At 46.3% G+C, this 17409-nt stretch overlaps 2 protein-coding genes and 1 long non-coding RNA gene across 4 annotated transcripts in view; 1 reads left to right on the plus strand and 2 right to left on the minus strand.

Annotated features, from left to right (window-relative positions):
- The window catches only part of LOC135243986 (myosin-9-like), a 50309-nt gene extending 43077 nt beyond the window's left edge, over positions 1-7232 (minus strand). The window contains exon 1 of the mRNA XM_064316145.1: positions 7002-7232. The gene's annotated coding sequence lies outside the window, so the exon portion shown is untranslated. The remainder of the gene's footprint in view (positions 1-7001) is intronic.
- A 2975-nt stretch (positions 7233-10207) lies between these two features.
- Positions 10208-11234, plus strand: LOC135243451 (uncharacterized). Its single transcript, XR_010326633.1, has 2 exons — positions 10208-10417; positions 10594-11234. It is a non-coding gene; the product is annotated as an uncharacterized LOC135243451 (long non-coding RNA).
- A 1199-nt stretch (positions 11235-12433) lies between these two features.
- LOC135243450 (thioredoxin, mitochondrial-like) lies at positions 12434-16452 on the minus strand. 2 transcript variants are annotated; one of them, XM_064315317.1, is made up of 4 exons: positions 16309-16452; positions 15043-15266; positions 13605-13728; positions 12434-13485 (listed from the first exon to the last, which is right to left on the minus strand). In XM_064315317.1, exons 2-4 carry the CDS (start codon positions 15264-15266, stop codon positions 13369-13371), a joined length of 465 nt encoding a protein of 154 aa, XP_064171387.1. In that variant the 5' UTR covers positions 16309-16452; the 3' UTR covers positions 12434-13368. The 2 variants fall into 2 exon arrangements, with proteins under 2 accessions (XP_064171387.1, XP_064171388.1); XM_064315318.1 differs by lacking the exon at positions 16309-16452 and adding an exon at positions 16020-16161.
- Positions 16453-17409: the final 957 nt, after the last annotated feature.

Genomic DNA, 17409 nt, shown 5'->3' on the forward strand with positions numbered 1-17409 from the left:
AAGGAGGAAAGGCGGATTTTCCCCTCTTTAAAAGGAGGACAGTATGGAGAGGGCGTGGTCACATGGTGTGGCATTTGGGATGGGAGGGCAGAGGGGAGGCGGCAAGAATTTTTTTGTTTTGTTTTGCTTTAACTCACTAAGGAGTGAGGTCACAAATATGCGAGAAGAATGTTCTTACCCGAACATTCTAATGCTGATGATGTCACAATCACTGCTGGTGACTGAAAGCAGAGGAATTCTAGAACACTGACTTAGAATTAAAAAAAAAAAAAACATTCCAGAAAACCTGCTCTTCAAAGGGTTAAATCGCTACAGTATGCGATTACAGAGAACAGATAATTCTTCATAAAATATGCCTGTTGGCTTCAAGCAGGATAAACTGGCCCTTCTCACCTGCATTTTCCAGGAGTTTAAATAACTTTTTTTGTCAGGTACCCGAGCATCACAGCGCGAGGCTAACTCTAAAAGCTTTAGTGCTCACGCAGGTTCCCCTGAGGGGCACATGCCGATCCTAAGCCCTCCTGACGCACGCCGGTAAATCAGCAGGTCAAACGTCTCGCATTTTTTGGGCCTGGGGTGGGAAACAGAGGGGCTTGCGTGGACGTAAATCCACCCGGCGCTACTGTGCAGAAATGTGGTTCCTATCTTTCGCTCGCATCAATCACTCCCCCCATAATCCTCACACAGGATTTAAAAGCGGGAAAGGAAGAATGCGGGGAGGCTGGCCAGGTGCGAGCCAGGCGTCCGTCCCGTCTGGAGACCGGGACCAAGCCAGCTCTCCTCACTGCAGCCCTCTTACACAGCACATTTTCTGTCACATTTTTATTAGCCAGCCTGCTAACAAAACGTTTTTTTTTTTTTGTCCTCTGCAGCATGTCTGGATGAAGAATGTTTAACTGAAACATTCCATAAACCCCGTTCTACACTCCTGAACAAGCTGGCTGTTTGTTTGTGAGACATTCAGCCTGGTCGCCATGGCAGAGAAACGTCTGACAAGAAGTGAAAGTGAGAATCGAACGTTGGATGCACTTCGCTCTCCTCCTTCATCTCCCTCCCCCACTTCCTCTTCATCATTCTCCTCCTCTGCTCTCCCTGGCCTCCCTCCTCTTCCATTTCAGGCAACTATGACATCAGCACTAAGCCCCACCCCTTCTGTAAGGTAGATAAACGACCATTGTTTTCAAACAGGTACTATTTTCAGTTCATTTATTTCACTGATGAAACAGCTCAGGTCAGTACATACCTCACTCTTAACCCTGAGAGTAGGTTTTGTTGGAATGTTTTTTTTTTTGTTCCAAAATGTTCTAGAACTCCATTTCTTTCAGTTGCCAGCGGTGATTGTTACATCAGCATTAGAATGTTCAGTTAATGTTCCAATTACGTGTTTGTGATGTCACACCTTAAAGAGCTAAGAATGGGAGAACTTGTGTATGCCAAAATGTATGCCAAGCTGCCCTGAATGAGGGCACCAGCTAAACCACATAAATGTGCAGGAGGAAAAAGGTCCCAAGCGAGCAGCGAAGTTCAAAGGTCAGTGCGCGAGACTGTACCTGGGTGTTGGTGGGAGCGTGTCGTGTTGGGTAATAGCGAAAGCCACTAAGTCAACACCAGCAGCACAGGTGCGCAGGCCACACGGACGGCCCTGAGCAAAGTCTATGTGCTGACATGAAGGGGCTGATAGGACACGGAGATTACACACAGACTAGGGCTGGAGCAATCCCAGCGTGCACTGCTCAGCCATTAATGAGGGGGCACACACACACACACACACACACACACACACACACACACGCGGTCTCTTACTCGGACATCGGCCCTTACGGTGGCACAGCATGCCGACCGCGGGCAGCTCTGGCACAGGAAATGACATCACCGCACTGGCCTTAAGCCACGTACTGCCGGTGAGATCATATATATGAGAGCGGGAAAGAGGGCAGGAGGGAGAAAGAGAGAGAGAGCAGGAGAGGGAAGGAGGGAGGGAGAGAGAGCAAGGGAGGGAGGGAGAGAGCGAGGGAGTGAAAGAACAGGAGAGAGGGAAAGAGATGAGAAGAAAACAAAACCGAGTTCCTTTAAAACTCCCCCTACTAAGCATCCCATGTTATTGCCTAATGGTTTATCACATCTGCATGGCTTTGGCAACATGCAGCACCAATAAATCCACTTCAATCGACAGTGAGAGAGAGAGAGAGAGACGGAGAGAGAGAGAGATGAAAGATGGCAGACAGGAGGGACAGAAAAACAAGAGCAGAGAAGAGCAGAAAGTGGGGGACAGAAGAAGAAGTGCACATAAACAAGGGAGGACTGCAGTAAAGAGGAGGAGAGGAGTGAAACAGCCCTGCTGACTGAACCAGACCCCTGAATCCAACCCCAGACCCCTGAATCCAACCTTGAACTCAGCAGCGTCATTCGGGCCGAGCAGAGAAATCCCTGCACTGCATATGAACGGACTGCAAAATGACGGCGCAGAAGCGGGGCGTTCGATACGAGCGACGCCCCGCCCGCCTGGCACGCCACCCCACGGCCCCGCCCCGCTCGCCGCGTCTTTTGGAAACCACCAAAAAGACTGTGCCAGTGCGCGTGATAGGACAGGCACAGAGCAGGTGGCACGTCCAATCAAAAGCTCCCGAGTCACGGCGGCACGCCCTGAGTTCCGGAATCAAAGCAAACATGGCGGAGAGGCTAGCCGCTTTTGGCGCTGCTGCACGTTGCCCAGGCCAGTCGGGGGGGGGGCAGGTGAGCTGGCAGGGGTAACCCCAGCCCTGTCACTCAATAGCTCCTCTGCTAATAAAAAAATAATTAAAAAAACATGAATAAGACTGAGATTTGGGCGAGTGGCTCCAGAGAAGGGCTGGAGCGATGTCCCAGCTCCACCGCAGTTTGTTCCCCCCCCCCCTTCCTCCTCCCCCCCCGTTCCTGCCCCCCCGTTCCTGCCCTTGGCTGCCACTCAAGCAGACTCCGCGCTCACAGCGGCTGGGAGTTTATTATCCTTTCCCTGATAAAGACGTCCGCGCCGTCCCATCCTGACTCCAAGGGGGCGTTTCATAACTGCTAAAATAGAGCACCAGCCCCGGCCTCATTCTCGCCCCAACGCCGGCCCCACACAACGCAGCCGGGAGCCCGCTGAGAGAGAAAAGAGAGGTTTAAGTGGTCAAGAAATAAAAATATCCTTCGAATAGGAGCGCTTTTTTTAAATACATTTTTTTTTTTTTTTTTTTTAAACCTCAGGGTTAGGTCCACCTCTAGCCTTCGCAAATGGAGATTTGAATAATCTGTGACACATTTGCAGTAATCAGAACGGCAGAGACGATGAGGCCCGCTGAGACCTGGCGTGTGGGCCGGACCGCGGCACGCAGACCCCGGCGACGCCGCTGCACTCCACAGGACCCACAGAGGAACACCGGCAGCACCAGGTTACAAAACAAGGTTGCCAGGGCCGGGGCAAAACTCCCCCAAGTACAGGGGATTAAAAATATGCACGGGAGTCAAGGACACCGTGTGCACAGTCTACAGGGCGCTCGACTCTCAACCGATATAGAAAAAAATCCCCCGTGTGTAGCTACGGTGTGGGAGAGTCTTAAAGCTGTACAGAAATCAAAACAGAAGATGGAAGATATTTATGAGGGATATTTGGGGGGGGAGGATGAAACTGCAAATATCTGCCGATGCTGGTTGCAAAGGCTGCTGACAGTAAGCTTTCCCTTAAGACCGACGTATGAAAAGAAACTCTTGATTCTTCACGCACACACGTACTGAAATGTTAATCCATCCATAGAAATCCAGATTACTTGCCGATTTCATTCACATAACGATGGTGGGATTGTACACCACTGCATACTTTTTTTTTTTTTTTTTAAATAGAGCATCAAGTGGATGGTGGTCTGTGCCAGCCATAGTCTGCCCCACCCACAGCACATCAGGGCCTAGTGCACGCACTGTGCTATCCAATCAGGTGCTAGGGGGAGAATGAAAGTTTCCATTCCAACCAATCACCACACCTCTGGTTTTCAGTAATTAGGTCCTGCCTCTCTGGTGGAAGGTGTGCTGATTGGTGAAATTGGGTGGGCATTCACACCAGTCACGTTATTTATTTATTTAGGCGGCCCAACCAGACACTGGAAACCTACAACCTCAGCATTACAGGCCCAGTTCCCCAACTACTATGCCACTTCACCTGTAAAATGCGTTGTAATAGTCGAAAAAAAAACATTTGCATTTCACATTTGAACATTTAAGAACAGCCGCGTCACAGAAAGCGCGTGGGACATCGGCTCGGACGGTTTTAGGACCGCAGGTTCAGGCTACATTCACTAAAATGTTACCTTTGCACGGGATATCGGAACTATAGTTCTCTCATCAAAGGCAGGCAAGGAAGTCGCGCTACAAAAACAAGCGTACAGGAGTGCACCCGCGGGCAATATGACTTTCTGCCAACACGAAAGTGGAGGGCGGAGGAAGCTTTCTAACCGTGTTCAGAAACGACAGAATCACAAAAGGGCGGGTAAACACAGCATCTGAAAAGTTCAAAGTCGCGCGTTCAAAGTCGTCGCTTCTTTTAAGGAGTATTGTAGGGCCCTGTGTTCACTTGGGCATGAAACAGTTATGCTAGCTACTTGTTAGGATGAATGTTAGACAGTTTTTATTTTTCTGGCGGATCAACGCAGACTACCCAATGAGTCGGTTATTAATACTGAGATGCATTCAAAATATGATCCACCGCGTCGCCATTGTAATTCTTCTGGGAAAAGTGTGTCAGTCACACTGATGAATAATTTAAGTTAACAGGCTGCGTGCTACACGCTGAAGTTGCCAACACTCCGCTCTTAGTTTATCACCATCTATACCAGACCGGGCACCTCACCCAAACGTCTGCATGTAGACACAGTACCTGCAGTTAGCAGGTGCTTGTACACACCGATAATTACACAAGGCATCCACCCATCAACCCCACCTCCAGCCCAATTCCCTCTGGGAACCACACGGCTCCGCGCTCGGAAACAACCGGCTTTACAATGCCCCCAAAAAAGTACATTTTGTGACGTCTTCATTGTTAACATTAGAGGCTCTGTACGAAAGTTGTTCGTACTAGTCCATACATGCTTTTTGGTCGCATAAGAGAAACCCCATTTCCATTTTTTCTTTTTCAATTAAAGTTTAGAGGGTCAACGTTTTAAACAAGAACAAGAAACCAGGCTACGACATCTTCCGTGCAGTGGATCACTTTGCAAATCAAACTCGGCTGTGCTGCGCTCACAATGGCTGAAACCCAACAGTCCCAGCTCGAGAGCGTTCAGCTACAGCGGCGCGGTGTAACAAACAGGAAATGACAACATACAGGAAATGCCTCGGAGACCACTGAACTGTGACCGAGAAACGGTCCTAACGTCGAACTAAGTTGTTTCCCACACTGTTATTTGACGAAGCCTGCAATTTAATTCACTTGTACTGCGTCTGTGTTCCCTTCCCCGCACAGTGCAGGTTGCTCAGCCAACCGACAAACCCCGTCCTGTCCGGGCCTGTCTGCGCAGAGCTGCACCTGCTGAAAGTAGCGGGACTCGATTCTCACACTTGTGCGCAACCCCGGCGGCACTAACTCATCAATCCAACAACGTGACCGAACAGATGTACGTGACCTTTCCTTGTCGCTGGTGGGGGAATAGACGCGAGCAAGTCATCCATCGCCACAAAAGTAAAGAGAAAAGTACTGAAATGAGCATGTACAGCTCGGATGGTTGCATTTAATTTCAATAGAGGTCATTTTTACAATTAGTATAAGTGCAAGTTGGCTATCGAATCTCCACGCACACGTGCGTACCAGACCGACAGCGGTACACAAAAAGTGAATTTATTAACTGCCTTTAGTTTGAAGTAGCCGCCGCGCAGTGCATTTCAGACTTCAGCGTGTAGTCTGGAATACATGGTACCTACACAGCTCGATTCGCTGCTCGATATAGATCATAGATCATAAACGCATCGTCACTGTTGTCCACAACCACGATTTATGATCGTATAAAGAGCAGTTGGGACAGCATTTTCGTTGCTCTCAATGTGCCCAGTTATCCCAATCCGCACTCACAATATAAAGTACAGTTAAAACTAAAATTACAATTGAATGTATTAGTGAAATAATTTACATTGTCGGTGTAATGTGATGCATGCAACGTTAGTGGAATCTTGCACTTTATGTAGCCGACTTCAGGCTAAATAAACTGGAACTATCAGTTACATTAATTGAAGAGGACTGATTCATACGGAGCAATTCTTACACTTATAATTACACAGCAATATCGGCATACCATCCCCAAAGAGTAAGAAAAGACCATGTAAACCATTCAGCGGTGGAGGAAAGGAAGGGAGAGGTGGCCAGTCGCGAGAACACTCCAAGTGACGTAATGGGTGTGTAACAACACTGCCCGCAGACTGAGCAGGCAGCAAGTTACAATGACACTAAATCTACGAAGCGGCGACAGATTAGCTAAGTTTCCCAAACGAAAATAAGAGCGCGCTTGTAAAACTTTGCATTCACCGGCGAGCCGGTTGCCTTTCAGCCATCACCCTTTCTTTCAGAAATCTTTCTGTCCATTCCTTCGCTTCTCTCCGACCCATTCATGCGAACCACTTCCTGTACTAGCCCACTAGCCTATCTAGCTAGCTACATGGACAACGTTTTTCCTCCATTGCGCTCTCGCGCAGACAGCTTGAAATCTTCAAATAAAAAGTTGGCCACCGATATATCCCTTTTTTCTTACAAAGAAAGGCCTTGCCATCTTACTTGGTGACCTACTCTCACGAGCAAAACAGGACAATGAACAGCCCAATAGGTTCTTAACTTCAAAATGATTTAAAAGAAACATTACACACCCCATCTTTTTACTGAGTTAGTTAGCTAGCTACAGAAGTTGCAATCTTCTCCCTTCCTGGTTCACGAGCCTGCCAAAGTCAAACGAGGAGCGACAGACACAGTGGGAGAGAAGTTCAGATAGACAGGTTAGTTCAGACTTTACCTGCTTTTCAGTTGCAGGCGTTATTCGGAGGAAAGCTATCTAGATTGGACGGCTCAGTCCGTGAAATTGTCGCGGTGAAACACTCCTGGTGAACTGCTGCCTCGCAAAGCACTCGGGTCGAACTAACCTCACTGTTCGCTTCCTCCCTCTGTTTCTCTGTCCCTTTTTCTTTTTTTTCTTTCGGTCTCCCTCCCTCTCAAGCTAGCTAGTTAAACTCTCGCTCGTCGATGTTCAGAGCCCGGGTGCGGTCAAAGAGGGCGGGGCCTATGAGCTTTGAGTCTTCCTACGTGACCAATCACAGGCCGGGATATGAAGTATCCTGTTCGCTTTGGCCAATGGCCGTGTCCGATGGACATTCCGCACCGGTTCTAGTAGGCAAAAAGTATGTGAACTTGGAATAGTTGTGGGAGGGAGCGATAAGGTAGTGTTTAATGAAAGAGGTATGTGCGTGGTAAGAGTTTTGTGACCATATAAGTAGCACTCGACACAGTTCAAGAACAAATGAACAGGTCATTTCTGTATGTCACCGCTGAATTTGACTAATCCCTGCCCACGTCTATATAGATCAAACTGACATTATCCCAGTCCATAACAGAAAATCGATCATTTTCTATTAATACCTCCGACCTATTTGCTTTTACTGCTAGATATGACCACACTTACGGTTATTCCTTCAACGGCAGAGAACAGTGCTATCTGAAGCAAACTAACACATATTTTGCCATGTTAATACTGAGTAGGCTATAACTTAAATATCCTCAATAATAGGAAATAGCAATGACAGGCAAAGTTTGCATATTTAAATAGACTAATTTAAATGATTATTCTATTCTGTTTTCCAGCATAACCCATCCTACATACTGTGTTAATAAAGTTGAATATACATGTAGCTACATAACAGAACACAGCTGGCCGAATATTTTATCTGTTCCAAAGACTTCTTTCTTAACCCACTCAGTTTTCCAGTTTTAGACCCACATTTTAGATGTGTTTGTAAATGTTGTATATTCCTCCCCCCCCCCCCATTTTTGAACAGGCCTGAGAAATACATTTAACGCTAGTGTGTCATTCAGCGCATTGTTTGTAAACAATGTGATTGCACGGGGCTGTTGTGCCCTCTCCCCCATCTCCGAGCTGATTGGGCAGTTTTAGTGATTAAAGGCTTTAGTTAAAGGTCGTATCTCTCTCTCTCTCTCTCTCTCTCTCTCTCTCTCTCTCTCTGTGTCTCTGATACTCGCCAGATGGAGGGATGAGGAGGAGGAGAGAGAGAAAAAGACGTTTACATTCCATTGCAGGCATTTAGCAGACGCTGGTATCCACAGCCATTTGTGCAGCTTTTTTTTCCTTTTTGCATTTCTTACATATTATCCATTTTATCCAGCTACGTATGCACTGAAACAATTCAGGTTAAGTACCTTGCCTGAGGGTGCAACGGCAGTGGTCCAGGTATCAAACCTGTAACCGTTTAGGACACAGATCCGGTGCCCTAACCATTGTACTACACTGCCAGACGGAGAAACTAGAGGACGGGAGTTCTGACACAGCTGTGCTCTGAACACACGGCTGTGTCCCTCTCTGTTCCCTTTCTGGAAACAGTAAGGACATGACCAGCCCAGAAAAACAGATAGTAAGTGTGAAATTACCAAATATGGACAGTCCTGACCTCCCCCCCCCCCATCTCCTCCTTCTCTCTGACCCATACACCCCACCCCTCCCCTCCCCTCCCCCCCTCCCGGCTACAGTGACGGCAGGGAATTTTTGCCATTCTGGATGTGCAGAATGATTATGTCACCCACAAGATGAAGAAAGTAGTGAGCCATCATGCCTGTATAAATGAATTGGGTGTCTTGATGTTCACGGCTTAGCTATGGACAACTGATACTTTATGAGAGCTGTACCTTATGTGACCTGTGTTCTGTAGTTGTTCCAACGACCTGGGGTACGCACTTATTGTACGTGGCATTGGATAAAAATGTCTTCCAAATATAATGTAATGCGGTGTTTGAAAACCTATAGATCTGTGTGTTTTAGTGTATACTTGCCTTTCCTCTGAACCTGCCAAAGCCAACAAACTACAATGGTGCTTGATTTGTTTCGACAGGAATATCCATTTAACGCTGTCATAGACATATACACAGACACACAGACACATGCACACACTCACATGCACGCACACATTCACAGAAAGTCACACACATGTACACACACACACACTCTTACCCTCTCACACACACACACACAGTCACACACTCTTACACTCTCACACACAGTCACACACACACACACACACACACACAGAGTCACGTTTAACTGTCTTTGTGCTTCTCCCTCTTTCAGCACTTTGCCATGTTCCTCCCACACACGGTCTCCCCTGCTTCCTGCAGATAGACGAAATGATGAAATGTTTAAATGACTGAATGACTGAATGATTGAATGATCGATGGGCCCTGGGGCTCCTTTGTCCCAGCAGAGTGGCGCTGTGGGGAAAACACGGCTTTGCTAATTGATATATACGGCACAACAGCGGGAAACGCAACCATGGCGACAATGGGCACAAACTCCCGCCACGGCGGTGCAAGTGGCTGTGGCTAAGTTACGGCTATTACAGTGGGCGGCAGTGTGGTATAACGGGCAAGGAACTGGGCTTGTAACCTGAAGGTTGCAGGTTTGATTCCCGGGTCGGACACTGCCGTTGTACCCTCGAGCAAGGTACTTAATTTGCATTGCTCCAGTATGTATCCAGCTGCATAAATGTAAATGGCGTGTAAAAGTTGTGTAAGCCGCGCTGGATAAGAGCGTCTGCTAAATGTCTGTAATGTGTAATGTAACAGCTATCGCCCGTCCCGGTCTCGGACACCCAAACTCCATCGTTCCCCTTTTTCCCTGAGCGCTCGGGACACAGGAAGGGGCGATAAGAACAGACAGAGGCGCACGAAAGTCTGGAACGCTCGGGCAGAGGGGAGGAAGAGCTCCCTCCTCTTTTCTCCAAATCCCATCTTCTTTCCCTCCCCCCCACACACCCCCACCCCCAATTCAAAAACATTTTATTAAAATAAAAATAAAAAACACACCACACAGAGGTTCCATGTACTCAAGCATGGTCACGTGCATTTTAGGACAAAAAGGAAAGAAAAAAAAGAGGGGAAGTCTTAAGTAATGCCCCCGCGTCGGGCGGAACGCTAGTTCACTGTCGCCCAGGAGACGTACAGACGCACAGACGTATAGACATACAGACGCACAGACGTACAGACACACAGACGTACAGACGCACAGACGTACGCACCGCCTGCAGGACAACGCAGCGCCTCGAGCGCAAACAGGGTCGGCGCGTTTACTGTAAACACGCGCTGCTCTCAAACCGTGCCCAGACCCGGCTGCGTGCGGCGCTTGGACACCAGGACCCAGCCCTGGCGCAGGTCAGCAGACAGCGGCGCTGCTCGCGCAAAAAAAACGCAGAGTAAATATTAACAGCTTGAGTCAGAGAGGGAGGGGGGGGAGGTAGAGGAGCGAGGAATTTTAGTTACTCTCTTTTCTCACTCGTTCAACAGTCACTGGTTTCCTCCGTCTTTTTTCTTCCCTTATATGGTAACAGAACGCCAGCCGAGAGAGAGACAGAGGGAGCTGGAGGTGTGGTCTATTGTTTTTTGCGGAAGAGGTGTAGGGTTACACTGCCGCCAAACCTCCAAAGAGCTCCGTCACCCCCCCCCCCCTTTTTTCTTTTTTTGCTCCCTGGCGGGGAGAAGGTGAGTAGATGAAGTAGTGAACCAGAAAGGGAGTCACAGGGAATTTCACAGATTTTATCTGTCACTATTATAATGGTCTCTGGACGGCAGGCAGACCCTGAGGTGTGACTGCATGTGAGAGAGAGAGAGGAAGTGAGAGAGAGAGACAGAGAGAGGAGTGGAGAGAGAGGGAGTGAGAGGGAGAGAGGGAGAGGGATTGAGAGAGAGAGAGAGAGAGAGAGAGAGGGAGAGGGAATGAGAGAGAGAGACAAACTGAGGGACAGGGAGTAACATTGACACCAGAAAAGTAAAATTATTATAGTTCATTGACATTTTGTATGCGTTATGTTCTAGTTGTAGAATTTTATTTCTGTGGATTGTCTGGATTTTATATTTTTTCTGTTTATTGTAGTTAAATTGTTATTGCCTGTCTGTTATATTTGTCATGTGAGTGAATGCTTTGGCAATGTAAGTGTACCCTTACCATGCCAATAAAGCTTACTGAATTGAATTGAGAGACAGAGAGAGAGAGGAGTGGAGAGAGGGAGAGAGAGAGAGGGTGAGACAGAGAGAGAGGGGGAGAACGGGACTCACACAGGTGGTTAAAAAAACCATAGAAAGGCGACTGCAATGACATTTGTGGCATTTATGTCATGCTATTGGGAGAACAGAAATGTAATGCTGTAATGGATAAGGTGGAGTAACCTGACACTTCCACATTAGCGCAGTTTCTGAAATCTAGGGCAACTATTTACCCGTCGCTACCACACCTTCATGAGAAAGACTTTCAAATGTTTCTTGCGTTCGTAACACACCATTGCTCTTTGATCTTTCCAAGTTCTGTTGAACATCCTGTTTGTACCAGTAATATTTACATGAATTAAGTTAAGCACCAAATCATTTTCCTCCTCCCTTTAACACACACACACACACACACACACACACACTACAGTTCTGCATTTCCCCATACTGTTATTTACACGGGTAGTATGTAATCTATTTACTTTGATGAGCCACGATATAGCTACACTGCAACAGCACGTGTGTATTTTCAAGTTATGACATTCAGTTTTATAGACCTAGGCCTACACATAAATCCGACATAAAGATTCGCAGTGGCAGCATATCTCCAAAGAAAACATCGGACTTGATAACACAAATCTTTGGCGCGCGAAGACAACTGCAGCGCACAATTGCAGACTGAAAATCAGGATTACTCAGCGATGGTGGAGCACAATCACTGCGGAAACGGCGTTAAAGAGAGGTGCTGAGCGAACATCTGCCCGCGGCCCGCCCTTCCAGCTTGCGCGGCACTAGCGCCTGGACAGCGGGTGCTGAGGTGGCACGAGGAATTATTACCGAGGAAGGGTGGATGCAGCCGGGCGTTGCAGCTCGCTCTGAGTTAGCGCAGTTTTATTAAACGCCTCGGGGGTATTTCAAAGTAACCTTTACACCACTTGAGGCAAAACGCCGTCTGTGCTTTGACACGGAAAATAGGAGACCCCCGTCCCTTATCAAGGAATATAAAGCTTTTGTTTATTCTCTGTATTTTTACCCACTCGTGTTCTGTTTTTGACTATTACCATCCGTTGGCTTGGAGACTTGGATAATCCAGCGGTTTTTTTTATTTTTTTTTAAGAGTAGCTCTGCCGCCATAATCATGACATCATATTTTTATGATCAAGACACCAGGTCACACACGCCAATAAATAACCTTTAATATATTTTATTAATTCACTTCTTATATTTAATTAAAATAAAATCTAAATCGAACCCATAACCTTATATGCATTTCCTGTACAATGAAAATTTCACAGTCAATACAGAGCGACGAGGATTGTCTGAGATGCGTAGGCCTACACACTGAATGACAGACACATTCCACGCTTCGCTTTTTAGGCATAGCGGCATAAAACGACTTACCGGCCTCAAGATCGAGGGCTTTTTTCCGCGGCCAGGATAAAGAACGGCCGCCCCCATGTGGACAACATCGACAACTGCAGACAGCAATATGCGCGGACCTCGCTCAAAACCACCGCATTTCTCAGTCTCTGGTATACTTTATACTATATAGGCGGTTCTGAGCGACACGGTATAGTCCCCGTACAGTCTATTGTAAAACTAAAAGGCTCTTTCACCAGTTTGAGAGGTGGCTGAAGGAACCGTCTTACATTCGGAGAGAGAGAGAAGCAGGTAGGCACACATGCAGGCACACACAAACACAACTCCAAACGAGATGCACAGACAAATACCTATAAATATCAAAGGAACGACAGACAACGAAAGAGACGAGCAACAAATTTAGGCCTCCTGTACAACCTGACTACAAGGTGCTTTCCCAAATGTTAGTGTCACGGTTAAGGAAACGTTATTCTTATCGTCTTTCCCAATATTCGAACACGCGGCCGCGAGCTTGGCGGTGAGCGGGAAGCACATTGTGGTCACGCTGGACAGAGGAGTCGGCAGAAGCTGGGAGCTGAAGGGTGCGTATGCGTTTGTGCCCATGTGTGTGCGTTTTGGGGGGTGGAGGGGTGTACCAGCTCAGGGGCCATAGGCTCAGAAAAAACAAAAAAAAATGGGGGAAGGGAGGGGGGGGGGTTATGCTGCTAGTCAGTCTTGAGGGGGGGCGGGGGTCAGCTACACGTTCATTGTTCAATGAGCTTCCCCACAAATGAGTCGAGCTGTTCTTCATCTTTGATCCCAACGAACTGGTCGATGACATCACCGCCCCGCATTGCAATCACCGTGGGGACGGCCGACACCTATTGGGCGGAAGGGAAGTCGCCGTTAATGGCCTGGTCTCGCCACACCGGCTAGCAAGAAGGAAAAAAAAAAAAAAAAAAAACCCCAATACGTAAACACACAGCCTGACTTCTCTCACCCCGTACTCAATGGCCAGGTCTGTGTGCTCGTCGATGTCGACCTTTGCCATGGCGACACGACCCTGTTGCTTAGCAACTGCCTTTTCCAATCGGGGGCCGAGGATCTTACAGGGGCCACACCAGCTTCAAGAAAAAAGAGAGAAAAAATAAAAAAAACAAAGATATGTTTTATATACGTTATATATTGTGTGAGCATGGGGCAAATTCACACACACAACTCAACTCTGCTAATATGCACCATAGTCATTAAAAAAAAAACGATCATCTTAATTCATCCTAATTCACATGATATGTATCCTATGTATCCATATATGAATCTTGGGCATATATACATGTATGAGACAGGAGACTATGCACCTGGCACACTACCCTTTCACCTCACTGCCATTTTCTCCTGGCAGATGAGTCATATGACACAAATACCGTTTATGGCTCAATGCACAGGGCATGGAAACCAGCGAGTATCGTTTCATATCGAGTTCACATACACGCTACTCGTATTGGTTTTTGTGATACCTTTATGGCGTCTCATCTGTGTTTGTTTTATTCTTGCTGTAAAGCTTTTTAAGTGCACTACCTGACAAGTTCTATACGGTTAAAAGTTTTATTATCACACTTAATTTTTTTATGGTCATGATGTCACTCATAACAAACACGGTTCTTTCCTTTGATTCGCATTGACGCTGCTAGTTTCATCAAATGTTTTCCAAGACCAAGTCCGTGACGTGAGAGCATGTTCTAAGAGTCTATGGCAGGCAGTGCTTGAAAAAGTCAGAAATATACACAGCTAGCGATGATGTCATTCTTTAGGTCTATTTTTCAATGCAATTCGTCTCCTTGAAGCGGATGAATATTAAAGTTGTATCTTAAATTAACTGTTTCGTTAGATGAAAGAACAACGGCCTGAACTCCGCAGGTTGTACAGTTGGCGGTCACTCTCTCATGGAGGACGTATCGCATGGAGAAGGGCAGTTACATATCAGCAATTTGAATATTCAGACATTAAAACATCCATTTCTCCCTCGTTTTCCACAGGGACTAACTCCCATTTATTAATATGAAAAAATACTTGCAGTAAAGAAACAGGTATGCGTGCATTGTTTTGTTGTTTGTTGACCAAGTATTGTTATAGTTATCATAGGAGACATGTGAATAGCCAGGCTAAGTATCCACACAACTTTGACCTCCTCCCTAAAGTGGCAGTGTAGTACAATGGGTAAGGAACTGGACTTCAATTCCCCGGTAGAACACTACCGTTGAAGGACACTATCGTTGCACCCTTGAGCAAGGTACTTAACCTGCATTCCTTCAGGGTATATCCAGCTGTATAAATGGATGTACTGTAAATGCTACGTAAAAAGTTGTGTACGTCGCTCTGGATAAGAGCGTCTGCTAAATGCCTGTGATGGAATCTACTGTAATGTAGTGGGTACCCACTGCGCGTGGAAGTCGACCAGCACGGGGAGGCTGCTGTTGATGACCCGCTCCGTGAAATCCTCCTGGTCCTGCACGCTGAAGGACACGTTCCGCCTGGAGGTGACGGACACGGAGGGCGACGGCGCGCGGGAGAACAGGGAGGCCGAGGACGCGCAGAGATGGGGGCAGCGGATATCCTTCACGGGCGCGTTCCAGATCCTGCGGACTATGAGTCTGTAAGCCATCTGTGAAAAGCCACAGACCCAAAAAAAAAAAAAGAAGAAAAACAGGACATAAAAGATAATTAATAAACACGTGACATTTGCTAAAACAGAACATTGATGGAACATCGATGGCAATTAATTTTGAGAACTCTTTAAACCTTTTTTGCACAGTGTTAGAAACGTCTTTAGAAGGGGAGGGGAGAAGGGGCTAGTTCAGAGGCCAGCTGTATCTTGTCAAACGATTCAACAGGCAGCTGTTACCAATGATCGCATTTAAAGTATTGATCTCAATATCGGATACGTGATTCTGGAGAAGAAAACAACCAGTAGTAATCCCAAACTTCTTTAGTCAAGTTACCACAGAAGTACTGTATACGTGTCCAGGGGTTGTTTGAGGAAAGACAGTATTAAGACCCCGTCCTTCGAAGATCACTCTCCTGGTCAAAATCCACCAAGAATTATTACTGAGAAGGCGTTCAAACCAACTTATAACCCAGTTGCAGTAGAGTCTGCTATGCATAAACTTTGATGTTCATCTGAGTCAAAAAGCAATTTTGTAGCGCCCAGAAGTAATAAAACAACACAAATAGGCCAACGGTGTTGCAATGAATCAGTGCCAGCTGTCAGCTAGTTATTCAAGTCTAGCGCGCAACGTAGCTCGCTAGGTGAGCGTAAGCCAACTAAACAACGTTGTTAGGTACCCGCATATAAATAAACCAACGTACATGCAAATGATCATTTCGCGTTACTGTATCAGACAAGCCCACGAGTTACCTAGATCGTTGTAGATATCACTGTGCTTACGGACGACCTGTTGTGTAGCTACGTTGGGTTTTCAGACAAAGTTAGCTAACGTTAGCTATCCCCCGATAACCTACGTTTGACTTTGCCCGCTTCCTTTCGGTCTATATCGCGCCAGCTAACTGCCTTCACATATAATGTTAAGACAAACAGCCACCATACTTTTGCCAGTGTCTGGCCTCACACCCGTCCTTGACTTTGTGCGATTCGTTTATCAAGCTAACTTGCCAATCTAGTCGATATTAAAAGTACACATCCTTACCGCGCAGTTGCTCCTGAGTTGCCTGGTCGCCCGGACCACTGTTCGTGAAGCACTTCCGCTTGCACTTTGCGCAACCAGAATGTTTGTATTCGAGTATTTGTCTTTCGTGTAAATTGCGCCACCCTCTGTACAAAATGAGGGTTCCACTTGAATTGCTGGCAACGTTTCTGAAAACTTCAGATTCTTCGTCTTAAGAATCTGTGCTGTTAAAGTTTAGCTGGGTGACAAGAATCTAGGAATTCCCAGAAATGAACGTTTACGGTGTTTTGATTTGAGCAAGCGCAGGTGGTCCACAGTTCTCTTAGAATTCCATAACTGCGTGTTTTAAATTAAAAGTAAGTAGCCTACTAAATCCCAGATTGTCTTTGTTGAACAAACAGGTTTTACAGGTCGATTCAAGCTCTTTCATTTGAATGTTAACAAAATAATAATGCACAAATCATTCATAGTTATGTATTTGTTGATACCTTTTCAAAAAATCTTACATAGGCATCATTTACGTTTTAAAGTAGCTACTGTGTTCTGAATATACATTTAAACATATAATCAAAATATACATTTTAAAGCTCCTGATCTTCCACTGAGGATTGCTAGCAAGGATGTGGAACTCACTTTAAGGTTTGGGGGTGGGGGGGAGGGGGGTCCTTAAAACCTCACTCTATCAAGGCATCCAGCTCATTACCTTTGGGATGGGTATCTAGAAAGCACAATATGCAACCATGTCCAAACATTTGGAAGCAACATTGAGTCCCCCCCCCCCCAAATAAGCTACATCTATTTATCAATGACAATGACTACAAACATAATAAAAGCTAGGGATCATTAGATTATGCTGTAGTTCTCTGTGGATAAGAGCTTCTGCTAAATACATGTAATGCAATGTAATGTAATGTAACATAATGGCACCAAACCAGTTGCAATGCAGCCAATAATGCTCACTAAATTAACATGCATAGCGTAAATAAGTAATTAACAATGTTGTTTATGAAATGAGATGGACTTTTTATTTGGGTAGCAAATTTGCCTTCGTAATTCCCAGTCACTCCAAATGGGAAAGACAGGAGCAAAACTGTCATGTGGGAGTTTTTAATTAAATAAAGC

This window comes from Anguilla rostrata, chromosome 17, assembly GCF_018555375.3.
Source record: "Anguilla rostrata isolate EN2019 chromosome 17, ASM1855537v3, whole genome shotgun sequence".
Classification (NCBI taxonomy): domain Eukaryota; kingdom Metazoa; phylum Chordata; class Actinopteri; order Anguilliformes; family Anguillidae; genus Anguilla; species Anguilla rostrata.